This window comes from Cynocephalus volans, chromosome 7, assembly GCF_027409185.1.
Source record: "Cynocephalus volans isolate mCynVol1 chromosome 7, mCynVol1.pri, whole genome shotgun sequence".
Taxonomy (NCBI): Eukaryota; Metazoa; Chordata; class Mammalia; order Dermoptera; family Cynocephalidae; genus Cynocephalus; species Cynocephalus volans.
In genome coordinates this window covers 132389402-132412269 of record NC_084466.1, presented here as the reverse complement: position 1 = coordinate 132412269, position 22868 = coordinate 132389402, and the positions used below count along the sequence as shown (strand labels likewise).

Sequence of the window (22868 nt, the reverse complement as noted above, 5' to 3'; positions counted from 1 at the left end):
AACGAGTTAGAAACGCAGGAGATGGGGGTTTGCACTCGGCTCTTCCAAGCCCCTCCTCCCAGGCTGGAGGGTGAGGGGTCACTGACAGACGCACTAGGCTGAGCGCGGGGACGCAGATGTCCAAGCTGGAAGAGCTAGCCAGGGCCTGCGCTTCCCGCGACCCGCCAGCAGCAGGCGCTGTGACACAGACGCCCTCAGTACAGGAGCATTAACTTAAGAATAGCTCACACTAATATCCCTGGCTGTGTGGAAACAGCGTTTTATTAAATGCTTCACACAGATTTGGTATAATAAAGATGAATATATTATATCCTTTGCCTCCCCCGGAGTGAGACAATAATAAAAGAGGGGAAAAAAACACAATAAAGTGAAACATAAATACAATGTAATGGGGCTTGTGGTGAGGGACGTGTGGCCTGTCGGGGCTGCCACAAGGCGACCCCGCGGCTGGGGCTCTGAACCAGGTCGCCGGGGGGTCAGCCTGCAGCCCCTTCCTGCCTGATCAGAAGGTGCCAGGGCCTGGCTTCTACTCGGCTCCTCTACAGCCAGTCCCACCTCCGCAGCTAGCAGGACCCGACCTCAGAGAGGAGCTCCTGGAGACGGAGAAAGGCTGGGGACATCATCCGGGCCAGCTGTCTGCCCCGGGCCGGCCTGTGTGTCTTCTTCCCCGAGCTCCTTCTCCCCCTCGGTCCAGGACTGCGGGAACGTAGGCCACGCAGGACAGACAGACTCGAGCGGATGGACAGACTCGAAGGAGAATAAATCCGAAAGTGATAGCTGCGGCCTTGGCCCGCCGCCGCCTCTTCGGGTTTCGGGTTTCGGGGGAGGTTGCCCTCACCTGCCAGCCCCAGGGGCTCTCCCATAACACGCCACAAGTCCCTCCTTAGGTCTTACCTCCATCCTTCTCTGGGCGCCGCCAAAATCGTTTACCTGAAAATAAAAAAATTCAGAGCTTTCCCAGAGCAGAAAAAAGGAACGCTTGGAGATTCAGCCCAACCCCTCTCCGCTCAGATGGCCCCAGGCCCTGCGAGGTCTGATTCACCGGACCGGTCCGAGGCGGTACCGCGGCTTAAACTCGAGAACAGCTCCCAAGCCTGCCTCGGCTCGGCTCTCACCTGGGGCGCTGGCCAGTGCCACGCAACCTTCACCGCAGTTTCCTCTTCGGCAAAAGGGACACATGGTGATGATCGGAGAGGTTTCCAAGGCCTGGCCCCCCATTGGCTGTAAAATAGAAAAATAAGGGCCGGCCCCGTGGCTCACTCGGGAGAGTGCAGCGCTGGTAGCGCTGAGGCCGCGGGTTCGGATCCTATATAGGGATGGCCGGTGCGCTCACTGGCTGAGCGTGGTGCGGACCACACCGTGCCGAGGGTTGCGATCCCGTTACCGGTCAACAACCACAACAACAAAAATAAAATAAAATAAAAGTAAGCAGTGACCAGCTGCTCCCGAAATATTCGTTAAAATAAATGGCTATGTCATACATAATTCTCACGAACCTCGTTTCCTCCTGAGGCCCCGAGGCAGGTACCCCGCTTTCCCAAACGAAGGAAAAGGCTGTCTCCCGGCACCCTCCCTACACTTACTGCCTTTTGCCACCGTTAAGGTTCAGAGAGGTTGAAAGACTTACCCAAGATCACACAGTCGGCGGCCGGTGGTGGAGCCATCTGAGGTCAAAGGGCCATCAGCCCACCTGCCTGCGTGAAGACACCGGAGCTGCCTTGCTTCAGCCTCCCAGAAACCGTTCAAGAGCTGCCCGTGAACCCAGCGCCCCGGCTGAGGCCACTAGGGTGACAGAGTAAGTGCAGGCTCCTCAGGGGCCGAGGCTGCGGGCCGGCCACATGTCACCAAACGAAGCAAAACGAGAGAAAAACGTGCAGAGGGAAGAGGAAGAGAAGGAGGCGGCAGAAGGAGGAAGATAGAGGAGGGGGCTGCCTCCCTCGGGTCTTCGGGTCTGGCTGCACGGGACGGGTGCCTGTGAAGACCCTGCTTGGGGCCTGGTGCGTGCCGGCCCCGGAGGACCCGCGGAGCCAGTGCTGGGGTCTCGGCCCAAGGCTCGGCACGTAGGAATAGGGAGGCTGCGTGGGGAAAGGAGCGGGTGGCGGAAAAAAGGCTGGGTCGACCCAATGGAAGTGAAGGGTGTGGGGGAGGGGGACTGCAGGAATTAAGCATTGATGGAAGTGAAATGGGCTGAGTGCGATCCCTCAGGATCAGGAACCCAGGGACAAGTGGGAACTGGGAAAAGCCAAAGGTTGCAGGTTTGGCTCGAACGAAATAAGGCTGCGGGCACTATGCGCGGAGCCGTCTCCCAGGCCCAGCAGCCTGGGGCTCCCTTCCCGCCCTGGGGTGAGCGCTGGGGCCCGGGACAGACAGGGGAGTCTGGCGCGGCCGGAAGCGGATCCGCGAGTCCAGGAGAGGTGGAAGGAGAGGCCCAGGAACCTGGGGTCCAGAGCCGGTGGAGGGCCCTTTGGCTTGCCTGTCGCCTTACTTCCATCGCAGGGAAAATCCCAGCCGGGGCGAAGCAGCCGCAAGGGGTCCGGGCTTCAAGTGCAGGACCAAGCCTGCCTTCTCCACTTTGCTTAGAGCCACGCCGCCCACGTTCCCGGTGCGGTTGGGCACAGCTGTTGCCAAGTTTTCTGCAGGTCAGACAGCCCGAAAGTCCTATTCTGGCTTAGGTCCCGCCGCCCATCTTCTTTTGCTTGGGGTCTTGGGGGCACGGGAGCGATTCAGCTGGGACAGCACTGCCGGGCAGGCGGCCTTCTGACCGGTGGGGCCGGAGGGCGTCGAGGACTGGGGAGACTATCTGGACTTGGCCTGGGCAGAATCTAGAATACGACCGGCCAGGGGGTCTTCTACCCGGCTCCCCTCTTCAAGCGTGTTAGTGGCCCCCTCCCCTCGACGGGGACGCCAGGGGCGGGCCGGGCGGCGGCGCTAATGCAATGAGCCCCCGCGCGACTGCTAAATTATTCACGTGCAGCTTATTAGGAGAAGCCTGACTCAGGCCTTTCCCGCGCCCGCCCAGCCGGGGACAGGGGGCCCGCTCCTCAGTCTCCTGTCCTCTCCCGCTTCTGACGCTCAGCCTTTCCACCGGGCCTTGCCCAGACCCCGATGCCCAGCCTGCGCCTGGGCCCTCTCACAGGCAGTGAGGCCTCTGTGGAATGAAGAGTGCTGACACCATCGGCGGTTTTGCTCAGACCCCGGAGTTCCCTGGCCGACTGGGTTAGTAAGAGAGAGAGTCAGTTTCTTGGAGCTTCTGGGGGTGACAAGGAGAACGGAACCCCCACAGCGGGCCTAGGGGAAGCAGCAAGGGGCCCTCATGCAGCCTCTTCTAACCATCTCCTCCCAGCCCTGAGCAGCCATGGCAGCAGCCCCTGGCCCCAGGCTGCAGACCCGCCCCGGGTGCACAAGGGTTCTGCCCTGACTCCAGCAGTTCACCGCCCAGCAGACAGGAAGAGGAGGAGGAGTTATGGGTACTCTGGCTCCCCTTCTGGGCTGGCACCTCTGGCCCCTTGCTGGACTATTCTCCTTGCCCCCAGAGTGGCCCTGCTTCTGCACCTACTGAAATGCTTCTGGCTTCTCAAAGTTCAACTCAAATGCCACCTCCACTGGGAACAGAACCAGACTCCCCCTGTTCCCCCTCCTTAGGTTTCTTTACCCTCTTCACAGACCCTTGGACTACTGGGGTGGGTGTGGGTATCTGTTTCCTGCCACTACTGCCCACCAATCACCCCCCACCCCATCTTCTGTCTGTTCTTCCTCTTTGCTTCTGGACCCAACAAATGATGGGGGCTCATTCCCATTTTCCAAAACACACAAACAAGGCGAACAGTCTATTCCCAAGTCAGGCCGCACCACCAGAGCTGGCCCCAGAACCCAGGAACCCCACCCCCCAGCATTAAAGAATGAGGTCTCTGGGCTCCTCTCCGTGTGCTGAAGATGTGAGCAGCAGGGGTGCCTCACACATCTGCAGGCAGCTGGTGAAAGCAAAGCACCTACCCTTCTCTTGCACTCCTGGTCCTCACTCTAGGGTACAGGCTGAGTTCTTTCTTGTGCCTGGCTCTCTTTTTCTCTCTTAATTACTCATTCAACAAATGTTTGGGGAGACCTTGTATATATCAGGCTGGAACAGGGGCATGGAGAGGAGATTCAGGTCTCTTCCTCAGCCAGAAGGGCAGGCAATTCTTGGCAATGTGACAGTGGCTCCAATAGGAGTGTGCTAAAGAGCACAGAAGAGCTGAATAGGGCAGGGCAGGTTTCCCCAAGGAGGTCAGTTGGGCACTGAAGACAAAGCAAGAGGTGCTGGGAACGGAAGGGACAGAGACTATTCTGGCCCCAAGATAAGGGAAGCAAAGGCTTGGGACTAAAAGAGAGGACAGTTCTGAAAGCTGCAGAGTATGGGCACCCAGGCTTGAGTGGCTCCCAGGAACTCATGTCTTCACATTCCTGCCTCTCTTTGTCACTCGGTGGTCTGTCTATGCCCCCCAGACTTCCAAAAGGCAATCAATCCCCTCCTTCCTTGCAGGGCTGAAGTGCCTGGAAGAGTTTGGCCCATGTGGAGCCACCTTGTCATTGTGCTCTGAAGGAATTCATTTCACAAAAGAAGTAGGGAGGGGAGAAACAGAGAGGTGGAGGCTCTCCAGAGGAGTGCAGGCCTCAGACCCTGCCCCTACCTCTCCTTCTCAGCTGAGGTTCTGAGAGCTGGGCATGGCCAGAGAAAGCAGGGCAGGTCCAGAAGCAGGCTTGGAGCCCAGCCTGAATTTTGGAGCAGCTGGTTCCTGGCTCCCCAGACCTGGGAGGAGGCAGCTTCCCTCCCCACTCCCCATTGGCCTGCCTCCCTTCCCCCGTTGGCCTGCTTCTGGCCTTTACCTTTTCTGGATCTCTAATCCTTTGAGAATCCAATGTGTTATATAATATGCCCCCAGAAAAATGTGTCCACCTGGGCTTATCTACACACAATTTTATACACAATTTCTGGGGTATGTAGAGCCTCTGAAGCCCATTCAAAGAGCCCTTGGTGACATCTGCTTAAGAATACCATGATTCAGGGATTAAGGGCACAGACTGGAGTCAGAAACAAAACAAAACAAAAAACAGTTTTCCAATTCTGATTACTCTGAAACAGGCTGTGTGACTTTGGATGGGTTACTTAAGTTCTCTGCGCCTCTCTTGCGTTATATGTAAAGTAGGGGTAATAGCAGTAGCTACCTCTAAGGGTTGTGAGTAATAAAGGAAATGAATAAAACTCTTAGCCTGGAGCCAGGCACAAGGTAAGTGCTTATGGTATTTATTGTCATGGTTATTGTTACTACAGACAGTGGCCAGGGCAGAAAAAATGTAAAAATCAAGTGGTCAGTCCTGGTTCATCCAGGTTGGCAGGAAGCTGGCTAGCTTAGACCATTTCTATAGCAGAAGAAACAGTTTCTGATTTCCACACAGAGTGTTAGAGTAGCAGGTAGCCATGGGACAAAAAACAGTCTGGACTGGTGGTCAAATTAACTCATTTCAAGTGGTGTCAGACCCTTTTCTCTGAAAAAAAAACAACAAAAAAACTCTAGCCCAAGGGCCAATGCTGGTGCTTACACAAATAATCTGGAAACAAATGGGGCTACCAAAACAATCCAGATCAAATCCACTGGGGACTTTGGGGGTTTAAGTGAACTGTTCTCCCTCCTGTGCTAAGGAATAACTCATTTTGTTTGGGTCTATAGGGTCCTCTGAGGGCAATTCACACAATGCTCTTTCCCTCTTCTTTGTCTGGAATATTCCCTAAACTGGGGGACAAGCAGATTTTTGGCAGAATAATTACTTCCCGTTCCACAGGAGACAGAATAAACCTGGACCCTGGCTGTATAGGCAGCAAACAGGAATTCAATTCGGAGTCTGGATACAGTGTAGATAAGGCTTTAAGGACAGGCATTACATATGTAGAGCCGCTGCTTCCAGCTGTAAGTGAGAAGATGCTGGGCAGCTGATTAGGAGTTGGAAGACCTCCCAGAGTGTCTTCTTACCCCAGCATGGGGTCCCAGGAGGGTGTTGGGCAGAAAGATTAGAGCCTGGACTGTCATGACAGGGTTCCAACCAACCAATCTTCACCCCACTGCCCTGGAGTTCCTTACCTTTCAGATTCTCATAATCTCTAAACTCCTCTGAGGGGGACAGTACAGGTCCAAGCCATTCTCCTCCACATTACACAATCGTTCATACCTCATTTGCATGATAGAAACTCATTCAACCAATATTCAGTGGGAGCCAGGTGCTCCCCAGGCCTGTGCAGTTCTGAGGTGGAGGGAGTCCCCAGATCCAGGCTCCTACGCTCAAGGATCTTGAAGTCTGGGAAGGCAGGAGGAGTTGAACCACAAACCCAAGAGGGGTCTTGGAGGCCAACAAATTTGGGCTCCTTGGAGTCCAGAAGATTCCAGCCACCCACACACTGGGGTTTTCTAGGGGTGGAGGTGGAGATGGGGGTGGGGCCATGGCATTGGGAAAAGGTTGGTGGGGCAATTGGGCTGGTTTTCAAAGGTGGCCTGGATGAGGTGATCTGGGAAAAGTGAAGTGAAATAATAAAACATTGGGAAGTACCATGTGCCCCCCCACACCCCCAGCATCTCCAGCACCCCCAGCCATGTGGTGTGCCTGAGCATGTTTGACCAAGAGGCCAACCAATTAAGCCAAAAAAGCAAAACCATGGGATTGGGCCAGGCAGGGAAGAGGAGGTCTGGTGATGATGGGTCGAGATAATACAGCAGATGACTGTGGAATGTCCTCTCCACTTTGACACGGTATGACCCAAGACTAAAGATCCCAGGAAACAGGGTTCCTCTGTTCCCCAATTCACTTTTCTCCCCTTCCTGGCAGCCTCCCAGCAACCCTGAACTCTGTTGGTCTTGAAGGACCTGGAGATGGGCAACATCAGGGGCTTGACTTGTCCTTAAGATCCTGTCCTTCTGGCCAGTACCAGGTGTAGAAACTAGTAGGCACAAAAAGGTTGGTGAGGCAGTTGGGCTGGAGTTACAGGGCATGGGAGAAAACACACCTCTTTTTCTCTCCCCCTTCCTCTGCCCCTCATCTCTTTGAGCATAGGGACTCAAGGGTCCCAGTTCTCAGATCTGGAAGGGCCTCTATGCTCCCATAGGGGGTGTGGCTTGCCTGAGACTCTGGGTCATAGGGTTGGGGTTATGGCAGGAAAGGGCTGAGGTGAGATCCTGAGAACAGGAAGTGAGGGGGGAGGGCAGACCCTCTTGGCCTCAAAGCTTCCAAGCCAGCAGGGTTCAGGTCCTGGCACCCCCTCCCTCAGGTCCCTCTCCACCAGTCTCTAGACTCTCCACTGCTGCTAGGTCCAGCATCACCCCACGGCTCCCAGGGCAGCAGGGATGCATTAGAGACAGGCCTGCGTTGGGGATGAGTCTGAATCTCTAGGGGAAATGAGATCCTCATTTTTACCATTCCTGCCCCTGAGCACCTGTCATCCCCTTAAATGCAGGACAAAAATGGGGAGAAGGATAGGGAGCTTTTCTTAACACTCCCAGGCAAGTCTTGGGCTGGCACTGGGATCCCAAAAAGAATCCTTTCTCCCTGCACTGTCCCTTTTACTCTGGAAAACTGCAAGCTGTGATTCCAAACAAATAGCTAAACACGAGATAAAGAATCCTGTCTTTGACGTGCAGAGGCCCCTATCCTGGAGGCTTCAAGAGAGAACCTGCCTCCTGCCCATAGCCCAGCTTAGCTCAGTCTTTCTCTATGGCAGATGTAAGAAGCAAGATGTCCTATCCTTCCCATCCCAACCTCTGACCTGGGCCACAAGTCCTTGCACTGTCTGTCCTCTCTGGGCCCTTCTCTGGTCCGAGCAGAGCTGCCCAACCACGCTGCCCACCCAGGAGTTTGCAAACAAAGCCAGGGCTGGGGCTGTGTGTGTGTGTGGTGAATAGCTCTTCCTCCCTTGGTTCCAACCCCCTCCTTTCTCCCCTCCTTCCTCCAAGGGCAGCAATGGAAAATTAGGCAGGCAGGGCCAGCGGCCCCACACAAACCAGAGGGGTAGCAAGAGAGAAGAGGGCCCAAGGGCACAGCCCCGCTGAGGGTGCCTCAAGGAAATGAAAGACATAGCTGGGGTTCAAACATGTTTACACAAACATGCACATGAAGAACCACACAAATACACATACAAGTATTCAAAAACATAAAACACCTTCAGATAACGATGCACACAAAATGCTGGCCCGATATTCACAGACCAGGCCTTACGGTCCCCAGCCTCCAGTCTGACTGGAACCTGGGCCTCCCTGCGAGTTTCTGAGAGCGCAGCCCCAGCCATGGCCCGGCCCCCTCCTGGCCCCCGCCCCGCATCCGGAACAGCTGGAGTCGGCCGGCCGGGCAGTGTACTCAAGCCGGGCGCTGGGCTGGGCGGGGCCGGCAGCGGGGCCCCGGCCCAGCCCCGGCAGAGCACAGCGGGAAGGCCCCGAGCCGGTCCGGTTAGCCCCGGCACCCTGCCCGACTTCCCGTCAGACGCCGGTCATCGGACCGGTGGTGGCCCCAGCCGGCCCGGAGAGCCGTGGCCAAAGAAAAGAGTGCAAGATTGTCACAGGAGGTAGGGTGGCCGCTTCGGGCTCAGGCCGGGGGAGAGGCGTGCAGAACTACCAACTCCCTCCACCTCCTGGCGGGGAGAAGGCTGACCCCTCCGACTGGCCCCCTCCCCCAACCCCGGGAGTGCCCCACCCCCGCCCCGCGTCGCCCACCCAGGAGTTTTGATCTCCTGAAGGCCAGATTTCCTCTTCCCGGGCGCATGGCCCAGGACCGGGGTTAGGGGCACTGGGTTCTTGATCTCAGCTCGGCAAAGTCCACGGCTCCTGGTCTTACCTGGCCCGCGCGGCGGCCGCGTCCCTCCCCGGCTGGAGCTCCCGCTACCCTTCTCGGTCTCTAAATCCTGCGTCTGAGAGCCCAAGACCTCCAGGCCGGCGCTGCCATCGCAGCCAGGCCGGCGGGAGGCGGGTGCTCCAGGAGCGCAGCTCGCAGTTTGGGGTGGGGGCGGTGGCTTTTCAGTCGCCCGAGGTTCGGGTGCAATAAAGGCACCGCTAATGTAATTTACAAACAGCTCGGGCCGAGCGCGGCGCAGCGCCCGGACTGACAGGAGCATTAGGCAGGCTAATTCCAGCCGGCTCCTCCTACCCCCGGCCCGCTAATTAATGAGCTTCCCAACTTAGAGCCGCCTGCATTGGACAGACAGAGAGTGAAAGACAGGGCGAGGGAGAAGAGGAGAGAGACGGGGGGAGCAGAGGAGAGAGAGACAGAGGAAGAGAGAGAGGGAGGGAGGGAGGGAGGGAGAGAACAGAGAGAAAGAGAGAAAGACGGCAAGAAAGGAGAAAGAGAGAAAGAAGTGCCGCTGCAGATAATTGATGACTCCTCCAGCAAGGCTAACTTGTTAGCAATAGTCAATTGCCCCGTCTCTCCGCCTCCCCTCGCAGTCCGGGATCGGCGCCCTAGCCTCGGCTCTTCCAACTGCCGCCGCCAGGATCCGGGGCCAGGAGCTGCCGCGGAGCCACCTGACACCTTTAAATAGCACCGGGGCTGGCGAAACTGGAGCCCCGCGCGGCGCGCCCCGGCTCCGACGCCGGCTTGCTGGAAGCCCCGGCAGCGGCGGCGCCCGCGTCCGTGCCCTCCTCCCGGGCCCCCGCGCAGCTGTGCCCGCGTCAGCAGCCGCGCTAATCGGCCCCGCGCCCGGCCCGCGCCCTGCTCGGCGCGGCCTCCTTCCCGCCTGCCGTCTCTCGCCCGCGCCGCCCGGCGCCCGAGCTGCCCGCGGGCTGGGTCCCCGCGGCCCGAGCCGCCCCGGCCGGGCCCCCGAACGAGGCCGAGATGACTTCCAAGGAGGACGGCAAGGCGGCGCCGGGGGAGGAGCGGCGGCGCAGCCCTTTGGACCACTTGCCGCCGCCCGCCAACTCCAACAAGCCGCTGACGCCGTTTAGTATCGAGGACATCCTCAACAAGCCGTCTGTGCGGAGAAGTTACTCGCTGTGCGGGGCGGCGCACCTGCTGGCCGCCGCGGACAAGCACGCGCCAGGCGGCTTGCCCCTGGCGGGCCGCGCGCTGCTCTCGCAGACCTCGCCGCTGTGCGCGCTGGAGGAGCTCGCCAGCAAGACCTTTAAGGGGCTGGAGGTCAGCGTCCTGCAGGCAGCCGAAGGTAGGCGCCACAGCTGAGTTCCCCTGCGCCCAGCGTGCCCTGTGCTTCCTGCCCCATGCCTCTGCCCACCTCTTCCCGCGCCGGCCGCCAGGGCCCTCCAGCCCGAGTTGCTGCCGCTGGGAGTGAACATAGGTGGGACAGGACCCAATCGCTATTTCCTCTCTATTTCCTAGGGACCCCTGGGTAGGCCAGAGTAGTGGTGACCTGACAGAGGTGGCAGGTGGGGAATCCAGGGTCTTTTGCTAGGCCCTTCTGGATAGGATAGAGTTGGGGTGATTGGGGAGGAGTAAAGAACCAGTATTCACACCCACAGTCCGGTTCATCTCTGTCTGGCTTTCTCTGGTTCTCAGAGACTTCGGATCTTTCAAACCAACTCTCAGGTAGAAGGCAGAGACCAAACCCAATTTTTCCTGGGAACTTCCGGGACACCAGAGACGGGAAAAGGTTTGCCATAGCCGAGGCTGGCTCTGGTCCGGGCAGCCAAATTAAATCGGAGAAGGGAACAAGCGGCAGACTGCAGGCCGGATGGGCCTGGGTGGGGTGGTGAGCTACGGGGGTGACAGCCAGGGTGGGGTGTCCTCTCTCCAGACGTGAGCCTATACTGTTGTTTCATTGCAGGTCGCGATGGAATGACTATCTTTGGGCAGCGACAGACCCCCAAGAAGCGGCGAAAGTCGCGCACGGCCTTCACCAACCACCAGATATACGAGTTGGAGAAGCGCTTCCTGTATCAGAAGTACCTGTCCCCCGCCGATCGCGACCAAATTGCGCAGCAGCTGGGCCTCACCAACGCGCAAGTCATCACCTGGTTCCAGAATCGGCGAGCCAAGCTCAAGCGGGACCTGGAGGAGATGAAGGCCGATGTGGAATCCGCCAAGAAACTGGGCCCCAGCGGGCAGATGGACATCGTGGCGCTGGCCGAACTCGAGCAGAACTCGGAGGCCGCAGGCGGCGGTGGCGGAGGCTGCGGCAGGGCCAAATCGAGGCCGGGCTCTCCGGCGCTTCCCCCAGGCGCCCCGCAGGCCCCGGGCGCCGGGCCCCTGCAGCTCTCGCCTGCCTCTCCGCTCACGGACCAGCCGGCCAGCAGCCAGGACTGCTCGGAGGACGAGGAAGACGAAGAGATCGACGTGGACGATTGAGCGGCGCCCGGGATCTTCAGCCGCCCCGGGCCCCTGGCGCCCGCACGCTCGCCGCCTCCCGGACCGTACCGCCCAGGGGAGCTGGGACCTCCTCTGCAACTCCCGCCTACTCCGCTGTCCCCGGCCCGGACTCGACTCCTGGCAGCCGCCGCCTCTTTCCTGTCGAAGCAATAAACCTGGGCTGGCCGGCCGGGCCGGCCGCCGCACGCGACCTCCGCCAACCCCGGAGCCCTCGCCGTGCAATTCTGTATGGCTTCTGTATAAATATTTAAACCTATGTAGCGGGTTCTTCTCACCGCAGCCTGATTTTTTTTTTTTCTTTTACTTTTTTTAAATCTCGGAGATTTCCATGTTTTCAAAGCTCTCTCGGGCTTCTGGGTTTGCCGAGGGTGAGGCAGATCGGAGGGCGGCGAGCACTAACCCTGCGGTCTAGAGGAGGGGGCAGCTCCGGCTGTTTTGATTTTTTTCTGCATGTGGAGAATGCACTGGCCAGCTCCCTCCTCGCCTCTCTCGGCCTATTGCACTTGACTTTTATTTCTTTCCGCCTTTTTTCCCCCGCGTGGGAAGGGGGTGAGGGGTGCCGCCGGGTCTTGACTTGCAAGTTTCAAAATCGATCTTTCCTTCCCCCCGCGAGAAAAGTCTGTTTTCGATGCCATTTCTGCCTCCCAGTGCCCACTAACGCTATTTTAAAGATTCCTCTCTCTCTCATCTCCTCGGACTGACTGCTGGAGTCTGGCTCTTAGGGACAAAGCAGGGGGAAAATGAACCAACCGATCATCGAAAACAGAACCCAAAGTCCTAGAATTATTTTTTACTCTTTTTAGAATTTTTTTGCATGTGACAGAGACAGAGAGGAGACCGACCCAAGCCCTCACCCCACCTCCTCTGCAGCTCTGGGTCTGTCTTGCCATCTCCAGCAACCCAGCTCCTAGCTCGACTTGGTCAGGCAAGGGTTGCCTGATGAGGGTGGGTCCTGCGTGCCCCTGCCCTGCTCCTACCCTGCCCTCTCCTGCCCCGACTGTACCCAAGCCCTCTTTCTCCAGTAAATAAAGTCTTTGCCATTTTACTAGAACCGGCGGTGACCGTGTCTGGGTGAGTGGGCCTGATTCCGGGAAGCAGCGGCAGGTCGGGCTTCTTGCCGCTGCTGCTCGTGGGTCGCCACAGCTTTGGAGATTTTGGGGGAGTTTGGAGGCAGGCGTGAGAGTGAGGGACGAGAAGGAGGCAGGGGAGGAGACGCTACTTGCCCACAAAGGCGCGGCAGTTATTAAATGAGGGGAGAAGCGGGCTTCGCCAGGTCGGGGTAAAAAACGAGGCGTGCGATGCTAGGAGAAAATGCCTATGTACGTGGGGGCGCCTCGGGTGCAACATTAATTTGCGTGGGGAAAAGAGTGAGGACCTGCCCTGCGGTTTCTGTGTCCCACCCGGGACCCAATGGCATTCTCCCTGCGTTCCCTGAGATAAGGACTAAGCTCCCGGTGCATGGCAGGTATCACTTGTCGGACATCCTGGTGGAACCTGGGGGTCTCCCAAGTTTCGGTTCAGGCCCTAAAGGAGGGGGGATGAGCCCAAGGCAGCAACGGCAGGCTGAATTGCTCACAAGGGCACCCCGTGATGTGAGCCCAAAGCGTCTAAGGGCTGGGGTGAACTTCTGGGAACATTAACAAAATTCTGGATCCCGAACTTGGCTGGGGTCAGAGACATCGATCTCTCAAGAACTCTCTGGGGTCTGTGGCATCCCGAAGGCGGCTGGGACAGGGATTCAGGCGTCTTTCACTTTCCCGGACAGAGCGCGTTTCTCTCTGGGCTTTTGTTGTCGCTGCGCTGGCGAGTGGTCGCTGTCACCAGAGTAGGGTCCCGCCTCCGGGCCGCTAGACTCTTTTTCTCCACAAAATTGATGTGAGAAATGCGCATCTGGTCTTGGGCAGACGATGGGGCCCCCAGGCCTGAGTCAGGAAGGTGTGTGTCCGGGAGGAAACTGAGAGACAGAAACAGAAAAAAAGAACAGAAAGACATTCCAAAAGCAGAGAGAAAGTGGACAGCCACAGAGACAAGAAGGAGAGAGAGAAAGAGGAAAAGCTACGCACAGAGAGAAGCAGAGACACGGGGAGACGGAGACAGAGGGAGAAAAAGAGAATGGGAAGAGGGGAGAGAAGACAGAGGAGAGGACCAGGGAAGGAAGGAGGTGGCCGGGCAGCCGGGCGGGCGTGCGGCAGGTTCCTCCCGGGCGACATAAATCGCCCTCTCTCAGGATGGATGGGTCTGTAATTCGGAGCGCGGACCATGAAGGCCGGGACGAATGGGCCTGGGCGGCCGCTGACAAGCGACAATAGCCGGGCCCAGCCCCCCGCGGCTCACGGTGCGGGCACGGCCGCGGCCCTCCGCAGCCCAGAGCGCGCCGGCGCTGGCGACCATATGGTTTTTGAATTTTCTTCACAATTTGTAGACAATTTGATGGATTAGGTCCCCGCGTGCGCCTCCCCGGCACAAAGGCGGCGCAGGGACCGCGGCGCGGCGGTCACCCGGGCATCTGCGCCCGCCGTGCGCACCCCCCACCCCCGTCCGCTCCCCGCCCCGCGCCCCGCGCCCCGAGCCCTGGGCCGCCCGCCCAACACGCCCATGAATCCCAATGAAGCGGTCCTGGCACCTCCGGCCGCTCCCTGCTTTTCGGCCCTGGGCCGGGCCCTGCTGGGTCCTTTCGGGCTGGGGGAGGTGGCCCCGGGGCTGAGCCCACCCGAGCTGCGGCGCCCGCGGGGCGCGCAGCTAAGCAGGCGCATCGGGGCTGAGGAGATACAGGGCCATTTATCCGCCCGTCTCGTTAAAGCGGGTTATTTGTTTGCTTCTCTGGCCTCCTCTCCCCTCCCCTCCCCCTCCCCGCTTCCCCCTCCCTTCCCCTTCTGCCTTTTATTCTTTTGTCTCTAAATGGATTTAATGAGCCTGAAAAACATGACAATTGAATATAACCAAGAAATAAAAAATAACGAGGGAGGAAGGAAGGAGGAAAAGAAGGAAGGAAAGAAGGAAGGGGAAGGATTAATAAAATAAAGGGAAAAATAAATTCAATTCAGCAAATGTTTATTGTGCGTCTTTTCTGCGCCAGGCCGCACGGGGGGCGGTTGGGGAAATTGAAACGAATCCGATCCGGTTCCTGCCCTCAAGGCGCTCCCAGTCTGGTGGGCAAGACTCGCAGCACCCCCCATCCCGGGCGCCAATAGGAGACCCCGACCGAGCAGCAGGAAAGTGCAACTTTGCAAAATGCGGAGAGATGGTTTCGGTCTCCAGACTGGTGAGGGCTTCACGGAGGCGGTGGCTTGGGACCCGGGCCTTGAAAGATCAGAAGTAATTCGTTGTTCTACAGGCCAGAAAGGAGGGCAGGAGGACGAAAGGACCGGACGGTCGACCGAGGGTAGGGGAACGAGGTGTACCAGGGAACCTTGGGCTGAACCCAAGCCGGGGAGGCCCGGGAAGAGCGCGCCGGGCTCTCAGCCCCACACAATTTGGCCAGTGGAATCGAGCCGTGCTCCTCGGCTCTGTTGGATTTGATGCCTCCTTCAGGCTCTCGGAGCCCCCACCGATCGCACGTGAGGCTGTTGAAGCCCGACTCGGCCCAGCCGAGCACCGCGGCTTGGGGCTCATCCCCAGGCCCCATCGCGCAGAGAGGCGGCGGGGGAGTCAAGAACTGTGGCAAGGGCTGAGGGGCTTGGCTACAGGCGAAGGCGAGGAGATGGGATCCAGGGAGGCCTGGGCTCTAGCCCACCCTTTCCTTAGCTGTCCCAGTTCTGATGAAGACTGTTACGCGCGCGTGGGCCGGGGGTGGTCGGATGGCCTTGGTCATACCTCGGAGGCTGCCTCGCAAACCTGTGATGTGACAGTTCCTCGAACCCCAAGGCCCCTTAGCGGGCGCCTGTCGGGCCTGCCTCGGGGTGCGGCTGTGTGTGGTGTGCGCGCCCACGCGTGCGTTCCGTGGGAGCAAGGCGTGTGCATTGCGTATCTGTTTCTTCTCCGCGTCGCGGGGTACGCGTGAGTATGGCATGGATCGTGTGAGGGGCTGTGGGCCCTACACCCATTCTCCAGTCGAAATTCGTTAAGGCTTGGGACCCCCCCAGACCCCCGCCGCCTTCGGCCGGAGTGCCATCCCTGCCTGGGGCCTTTGCCGACCTGTTCCCTCTGCACTCTGGCCTCTCTGCGGACCCACTTTCGGTTCCCGGCTGCCCAGGGGAGGCGACTCGGCTTTGTTTCTCCCTTCCCGGTTGGGTCCCGGGCATCGGCGCGGTTTGCCACATCCCGGGACGCCGGCGGTTTCTGTCTTTCCGGCTGGGAACCCCTCGGCGCTTGGAAAGGCCGGGCCACACTGCGCGCTGCGGCTGGCTCGGCTTCCTCCGCTCCGACTTCCGCGGCCTGGCGGCCTGGCGGCCTGGCGGGCGGCGCCGGGTGAGGCCGGGAGGCGCAGTTCCTTATTTTACGAGGTGTCGGGCCGGTGTCAGACGCAGCTCCGATAAGTAATACTCCAGTCTGAGGGACCAGAACGTGGTAATTAATCCCAAAGACTTAAGTGTATTTTAGTTCGGGAGGAAAAAAATCACTAATTCAATCGTCCGGAAAATTGAAGTTTGATGCATGAGTCCCCCCTGAAAGGGACGGGCTGGGGCCGCGCGCCTCCCCTCCTCCCCTGCCCGTCGCCGCGGGGACCCCCTCCTCCCCACCCCGCTGAGACGCCAGGTCCAGAGAAGTCCACTCTCCCCTCCCTGCGCTTTCCCAGCCACCTGAACCAAGGGGCACCTGGGCTTTGTTCCCCACCCCTAACAACCAGTCCGTCTTTCTTGGCCCCCCAAAATGGTTTGTGCCAATAACACACATGCTCCCGGAACACACACACCTGGGAGGGGATATAAGGGAGCCTCGGAGATGTAGGGGGAGCAGCTAGATCAGGAGCCAGTGTGGGTTAGGTCAGGTGCTGCAAGGCATGTGGGAGAAGGGCCAGGGAACCTGAGTGGATTGGGATCATGAGGTTCAGTGGGTAGGAAGCTGCTGTGTAAAGAGAAGTACATGTGGCTTCGAGGGGGGTGTGAGTGGAGGACAGGACTGGGTGTGCTGGGTGGGTGGTGGTGGTTAGGCTGCAGGTGTGAAAGGTTGTGTGGGAAATGGGTGAATCCCTAAACTGTGCATGTGCAGGAATGGAGGCCTTTGGCCAGAGATTGGCGGGCCTTGGGGAACCCGGAGCCTGACCCCTGAGGTCTCCACAGGCTGTGTCTCCCAAAGAAGAGGTTCCTGGGGCTGGAGTGAAGGAAGGTGGGGCATTCCTGGGCTTGGTGCATGTATGTAGGAGGCCAATACCCTCGAGAGAGGAGAATTTCCACCTTAGAGTTTCCCTGGAGCCCCACCTCTGCACTTCCAGGTCCAGAGCTGCCATCAGCAAGTTACCCTGTCTCTTCACAACAGCTGCCAGTCCTGGGAAAGACTTGGGGCTGAAGGGTGTGGCGAGCTGCATGGGGACAAACAAGGGTGCATTCCTGACTGCGTGCAACTGAGAGACTGAGCATGTGCGGCTGATTGATGAAAACGAAGTGTGTGCACCTGGGGGTGACTGGGTGTGTGCTGCAGCATTCATGTAACCGATTGTTGCAACTAGTGTGTGCAACTAGGTGTGACTAAGTTTGTGCAATGGAGAGGAAAAGAGTAAAGCTGTCACTGGAGTGGGCGTGACCAGTGGGTGAGTGATGCCCAGGTCGTGTGATGTGTGCAGGGAGCTGGTGTGAGCAGATAACCAGGAGAACGAATATTGATGTGGGACTGAAGCTACAGAAAGACAACCAGAATCTTAGCTGCAAACAGCATGGCCAAGCTAGTTACTCAAACTTACACTTACAATGCAGGTGGGGGGTGGGGACAGGGAGCACGTGGCCTGACAGGAAGAGGGATTGTGAGAAGAGTAAGCAGAAGGTGGGATGGAGAACCTTCAGCCTCTGTGTGAGACAATTTGGAGGGCAGCTGAGGCCAGTTGATGAGTACTACATAGGCGCAGACTCTGCTTCTTTGAGAATGCGTGGGGGGTGGGGGGAGGAGAAAATGACCAGGTTGCCTTGCCTTTCCGCTCCTATTCAAGTTGGTCACCAGGCTGAACCTTTTTCTCTGGAGGGATCTGCAGACCCATCATCCTTAGCTGCACCAGTATAGGTAGCCCTCGAAGACCCAACTTCCCCCCAGCTCACTCAAGGGAAGTTCCTCCTCCCTGTGGAGGCCAGCTCTGTCCAAACTGGGGAGGGTAGAAATGACAATGTGCATGTGTGTGCATGTCAGATGGGTGATGCTGCCAGCAGGGCTGGAAATGAATTAGCCCTGCCCACACTGTGTATGCGTGAGTGTGTGCAGGTGTTGCTGTACATTGGTGTGTGCATATGGGCATGTGCAGGTTTCCCCATGGAGAGCTGGATGTGGCTAGTTGTCTGTGAATGAGGGTGAATATTGTGGGGAAGAAAGTTTGGTTATCTATGGGTATCCAGGGCCTATGTAGGTTTAACAGGTATATAGGGGTTTGGGTATATTGTAGTAACCACATCTGGGTGCAGAAGTGACATCTGAGCACATAGGATGGAGGCATTCCTAACAGGGTGTTTGCACCCCCACCCATCCCAAATTCAGGGGCCCAAATCAGAAGCAGTGGGCCCAGTACCCTGTGCAGAGAGGGATGCAGGGCTGGGAAGCCCCTCTACCAAGAAGTGAGGGCCCTCTCCCCTTCTTCATCCCCCCCCAGACAATGACATTGGGACTAGGGTGGGGAAGAGGTGACCCCTCCCATGTCCCAGATACTGTTCAAGGTGAAATGTCCGTGTCTCCATAGGGACTGTCCCTTCTCTCCTGATGTCCATGATGGGGCCTATCTATCGATCACTACCTGAGGTCCTCCTAGGAACACTCTTCCACATGTAGATGAACAGTAGGCCCAGGCAGACCCACAGGCACACAGCCAATCCAGAGCACCCACCACATGGGCACACAGTGTCTTACAGACATCCTAGAAACAAACAATGCAAACAACATACAAGGCAGACACCCAGCGATACAGATCCACAATGCAGAAACCCAATACACACCCATAGTGACAGACACACAGGATGCCTGAAAACACAGTACACTCACGTATGACACAGCACACCCATCCAAATGCAGGCAGCCAGGAGCACACACAAGACTTAAACAGAGAGGGCCAGCCCGTGGCTCACTCGGGAGAGTGCGGTGCTGATAACACCAAGGCCGTGGGTTCGGATTCCATATAGGGATGGCCGGTTAGCTCATTGGGTGAGCGTGGTGCTGACAACACCAAGTCAAGGGTTAAGATCCCCTTACCGGTCATCTTTTTTTAAAAAAAAAAGAAAAAAAAAAGACTTAAACAGAGAAACCTTTGCTGTTAAACATAGAACCTTTGCTGTTAAACACAGATACATCCCCACCATTATACACAAAATACAGGCACAGAGATGGGGACACAGCCCACAGTTACCACAAGCACACGAAGCACACACTTCCTGACAGTCTGTGCAAGCACAGGAGTGGGAAGGGAGCTAGCTGGTTTAGGTGACTTTGTGGATAAGCTTCTGGTGTTCTGATGTTCCGAGGGGAGTCCAACGGCAGAGAGGGCAGCTAGTATCAGACAAGGGTGGTGGGGCAGGGAGGCTTAGGCTGTCTGGGGGAGCTCCCAACCCTTGGCCCAGGAAAAAACAAAGTCCCCAACCACCCCAGAAATGCAATCAAAGCCGTCTGCCACCCACCCGCCCTACACAATGGCTCTGGCTGGAGTCGTTATCATTTTTGTTAACTTTTTATCGACTGTTTGCTAGATGGCGTGTCAGTAAAGTGTATGATTTGAGATGAAAAATTAGGCAGATTAACCTGAGGGGAGAGCCTGATTGATTACTAAATAGGATCAATTTGAAAGTTTTAGTCCTGGCGTTTCTGCAGAGCCTCTTAATACTTCAAACTTCAATTTTACGGGCGATTGAACTAAGCATGTTTCTGACAAAATTGATATATGTATTAATTTGCTTTAACTGGTGATTAATTACTCTCCACTGAAAGAATTATATAGAGCTGTTTGCCTGCGATTTGCATATTAATCAAATTCTAGTTGATAATTCTGCCGGTGGGGGGGTCGGGGGCGGGGCGTGGGGCGCAAGGGTGTGAAAGGGTGTTTGCACGTGTGCCGGTGTGTGCGCTGGTGTATGTGGGGGGCTCCCCGCCCCCCCATTTGCTCGCTCCCTGCTTAGCTGCCAGTTTAGTGCATTAAAACCAAAGATGCAGAACGAGTTTGCTCGGCTATTTGGCGGGAGCAGAAATTGCCTGTCCGGTTTTATGATCTGCTCAGCCTGAGCAGCCGGGTCCTTAATGTCCCCTGTCAAAGTGTCCGCGATTTAAAGGGAAAACGGCCCCCGCTTTAGCCTCGCACCGGTCTGACAAGAGATGAGGCAGGGACGAGCACCCCCTTAAATAACTCCCCCCCCATCTAGGGACGATGGTTTCTGGGTGGCGCTTCAGTTCTGGGGACCCTCGAAAACGGAGCCGTGTCCTTGAAGTAGTCCAGCCCCTGGGACACTCCAGCCACGGAACCCCCCAACACTCATATACTTAGGGTCACATGCAGGCACAGCAGAGACCGAGGGACACGGTCAGGCACTATAACTTGAGCAGACGGGCAAGAAGCCAACGCCTTAGACACGCACAGACACAGCACCCAGTCACACTACTATTCACTTAGACCCCCACTCTCTGGCCTGTCTGTAGACACACTCAGCTCCCCACATGCACATCCAAACACAGAGCCACACACAGGCAGAAAGGGCACATAGACACACAAATCACGTTCACATGGCCTTTCAGGCCCACGTGGTCATACACATTCAGACACATGCACATTTCAGATCCACATGCAGACCTTGTCCACACACATCCAGGCATAGAGACCCCTCTCTCAGGGATTCTCGGCTGGACATACACCTGACACCTGCCCACACCCTCTGGGGCACATGCAATCCCCATCGCCCCTCCCGGTCCCCTAGCCCGGCCTGATTCTAAGCAAAAAGGGGCGGTGTCACCAAATCAACTTTTCCCATCTCCGGATTCAAAGGGTAGGAGTGTAATTAAAACCAGATAATTAATGAGACAATATTCCTCCAGCTACATCTTTAATGAACAAACCCCTTCAGGGCAGCCTCTTCTTCTAGGCTCATTAAAGAGAAGAAAGTTGGGCGGCTCACGGACTTCCCAGCGCGTTAATAACGAACCCGGGGTGGGTGTCTTGGATCAGAGCGCGGGATCCGCAGCTGACTCCCAGCTCTTAGCCCTTCCACCAGCACTTTGTCCCTTTGTCCGCCCTCATTCCCTCACCCCCGACCCCTTCTCACCCCACTTTATCCTCTCACCCCTCTTCACCCCCATCCCACCTCACCCCCTCATTTCCCCCCTTGCCCCCTCCACCTTCCCACCCCTCACATCCCCACCCACCCCACCGCTTTCACCGGCCTGGCCCCATCGTCTCCAGCTGCCCCTCAGCGGCCCGAAAGCTTCTGTTTAGTGACCCCCAGCTCCACCTGAGCTTTCTCTGGTGGCCTCTCACCCATACCAGGCAAGCCGTGCGCTCGGACGCGTCAGTGCACAGGGCCACCCAGTTCCCAGAGGGCTGGGCGCTGAGTACTCCAAGCCCTCTGGATGAACTGGGCCGGCTCTGTAGAAGGGAAATAGAAGCAAGGTAGGGGCTCAAGTCTCACTCTGAACCTCAATGCCCTAGCTGGATGACTGAGGACTGGCGTTTGAGCTGCCATCCTGAGAACAAGAGGGCTGGGGAGGAGGGGGGACGGAGATCAATTCCTTTTCCACGCATGCCCTCGAGCACTCCCAGGAACGCGCACTAGCAACCACATGCATGTGCACTCGCGCGCACGCGAGTGTGCACACACAGAGGTGCCCACTCGCTCGTGTACACACGCGATGCCTGGAGTCCAGACGGCGCGGCCCAGGCACCTGGGAGAGGCTGGCTTGGGCCTTCTCCCTGCCCCCTGAGGTAGCCCTTGGGTCATTCACCTCCTGGGTGGGAGCTTTTAGTTTGCAGCATCCCAGGCTTGGAGCGGACAACTCGGCCCGGCCCGAGAGATTAACAGCCGGCAGCATACTGAGAAAGCGGGGCCCGGGGAGCCCCAGTCAGATCCGGGTGGTGGCGGTAGCTCTGGCGGCGGCTCTGGCGGCGGCGCCTGTGCTGGCTTTTAGGGATGAATTATGTGGCAATGAGCGAAGTAAATCTGCATGCGCAAAAGATGCTAATTACTCTTAATAGCCTACCCAGACGCCCCGAGACTGGAAACCCAGAAACGTAAATCTGCTCCCGATAAATATTTTTAATTGTGAAATTTCCTAGAAAAAAGGCTTTGGGTGCGCGGGCCAAGGCATTCGGATTTGGAGAGAGGGAAACGGCCCCATCCCGGAAGCAGGGTCGGGAGTCACGGTTACGCGCGGGGCGACCAGCGCGCACCGAGCGACCTGAGCCGGGCTGGCCCGCGCTGGGTAAAGTTAGTGATGTATCGCATTAATTACCAGTGTGAGCTGCAAATGGTTCGGGGCCCAGAGAAAATTAATGGGAATCCAAATTCTAATTATGTAGCTGTTGTTAAAGAGTTTAACTAGATAGTCACGGAGAAAATTGGATTATGCATAGAAATATGCAGCCAGTGTGCGCAGACCGGGGGAGCGGTCAGGGGACTTGCAGCCAGGCCACCCCTTGCCCTTGAGGACCCTCCTCCTCTCCGAGGAAGGAAAAGACCCACCCCCGCCCCAGCGTCTAAGTAAAGATCCCTCGTGTTCCGATGGCAGCGGCAGGGCGGGTCTGAGGCTGGGAGGAGAGGCCGCAGGTTGCAGAGGCGCGCGTTTGGATGCGGGGCCGGTGTGGAGGTCGGGGGCTCCTGGGTCCCGTGGTCTTGGTAAGCGTTTGCGCCCATTTCTCAGATTGTAGGTCGTTGCTCCAGATCTCAGCTGACCCACCTTGCACTCCTAATTATCACATTCTGAACGCTGTGGATTTACATTTTTTCCCACTGTCAGTTTAAGGAAATAGCCACCAAACGGAAGCCCAATTACACTCGAAGCCTCGTCACTCACTTTATTAAGGACCCTGGATATGTTTCCATTTTCGCAGGAAATGAGGTCTGATCAAGCAGCACTAATACCTCCGGCCTCGGGGAGGGGGCGGGGACTGCCAGGGGCGGGCTCCATTCTCCCGGAGGCCGGGCCCGGATGGTGCCGAAGCCTCGAAGCTGATGGAGCACCTTCAAGTGGCAGACTCCCAACCCTCCACTTCTCCCAGAACCCTGGATTCGTTTCGTCCGGGGCCACCCACTCGGCAGACCCACATCATCCCGCATCCCAGCCTACTAGGCTTGGGGCTCCCGCACGCTGGCGCGGCTGGGAGCAGCCGCGAGGGCCTGGGGAGTCGAGGGGACTTTGCAGCCCCTAAGAGAGACCCAGAAACTTTTTCAGGCGTAGCTTTGGCAACCTCCAAAGATGCTGCTAAGGCCTCTGGAGCTGCG

The 22868-nt window shown here is 57.6% G+C and overlaps 2 protein-coding genes across 2 annotated transcripts; one reads left to right on the top strand and one right to left on the bottom strand.

Annotated features, from left to right (window-relative positions):
* Window positions 1-8372: 8372 nt before the first annotated feature.
* Window positions 8373-12376, top strand: LBX1 (ladybird homeobox 1). Its single transcript, XM_063102949.1, has 3 exons — window positions 8373-8578; window positions 9453-10165; window positions 10784-12376. The coding sequence occupies exons 2-3, from the start codon at window positions 9841-9843 to the stop codon at window positions 11302-11304; spliced, it is 846 nt and encodes a 281-aa protein (XP_062959019.1). The 5' UTR covers window positions 8373-8578; window positions 9453-9840; the 3' UTR covers window positions 11305-12376.
* Window positions 12377-14376: 2000 nt separating this feature from the next.
* On the bottom strand, window positions 14377-22703 carry LOC134381792 (serine/arginine repetitive matrix protein 1-like). The gene is made up of 4 exons (XM_063101603.1): window positions 22509-22703; window positions 20909-21016; window positions 15139-15813; window positions 14377-14625 (listed from the first exon to the last, which is right to left on the bottom strand). Exons 1-4 carry the CDS (start codon window positions 22701-22703, stop codon window positions 14377-14379), a joined length of 1227 nt encoding a protein of 408 aa, XP_062957673.1.
* Between the last annotated feature and the right edge of the window lie 165 nt (window positions 22704-22868).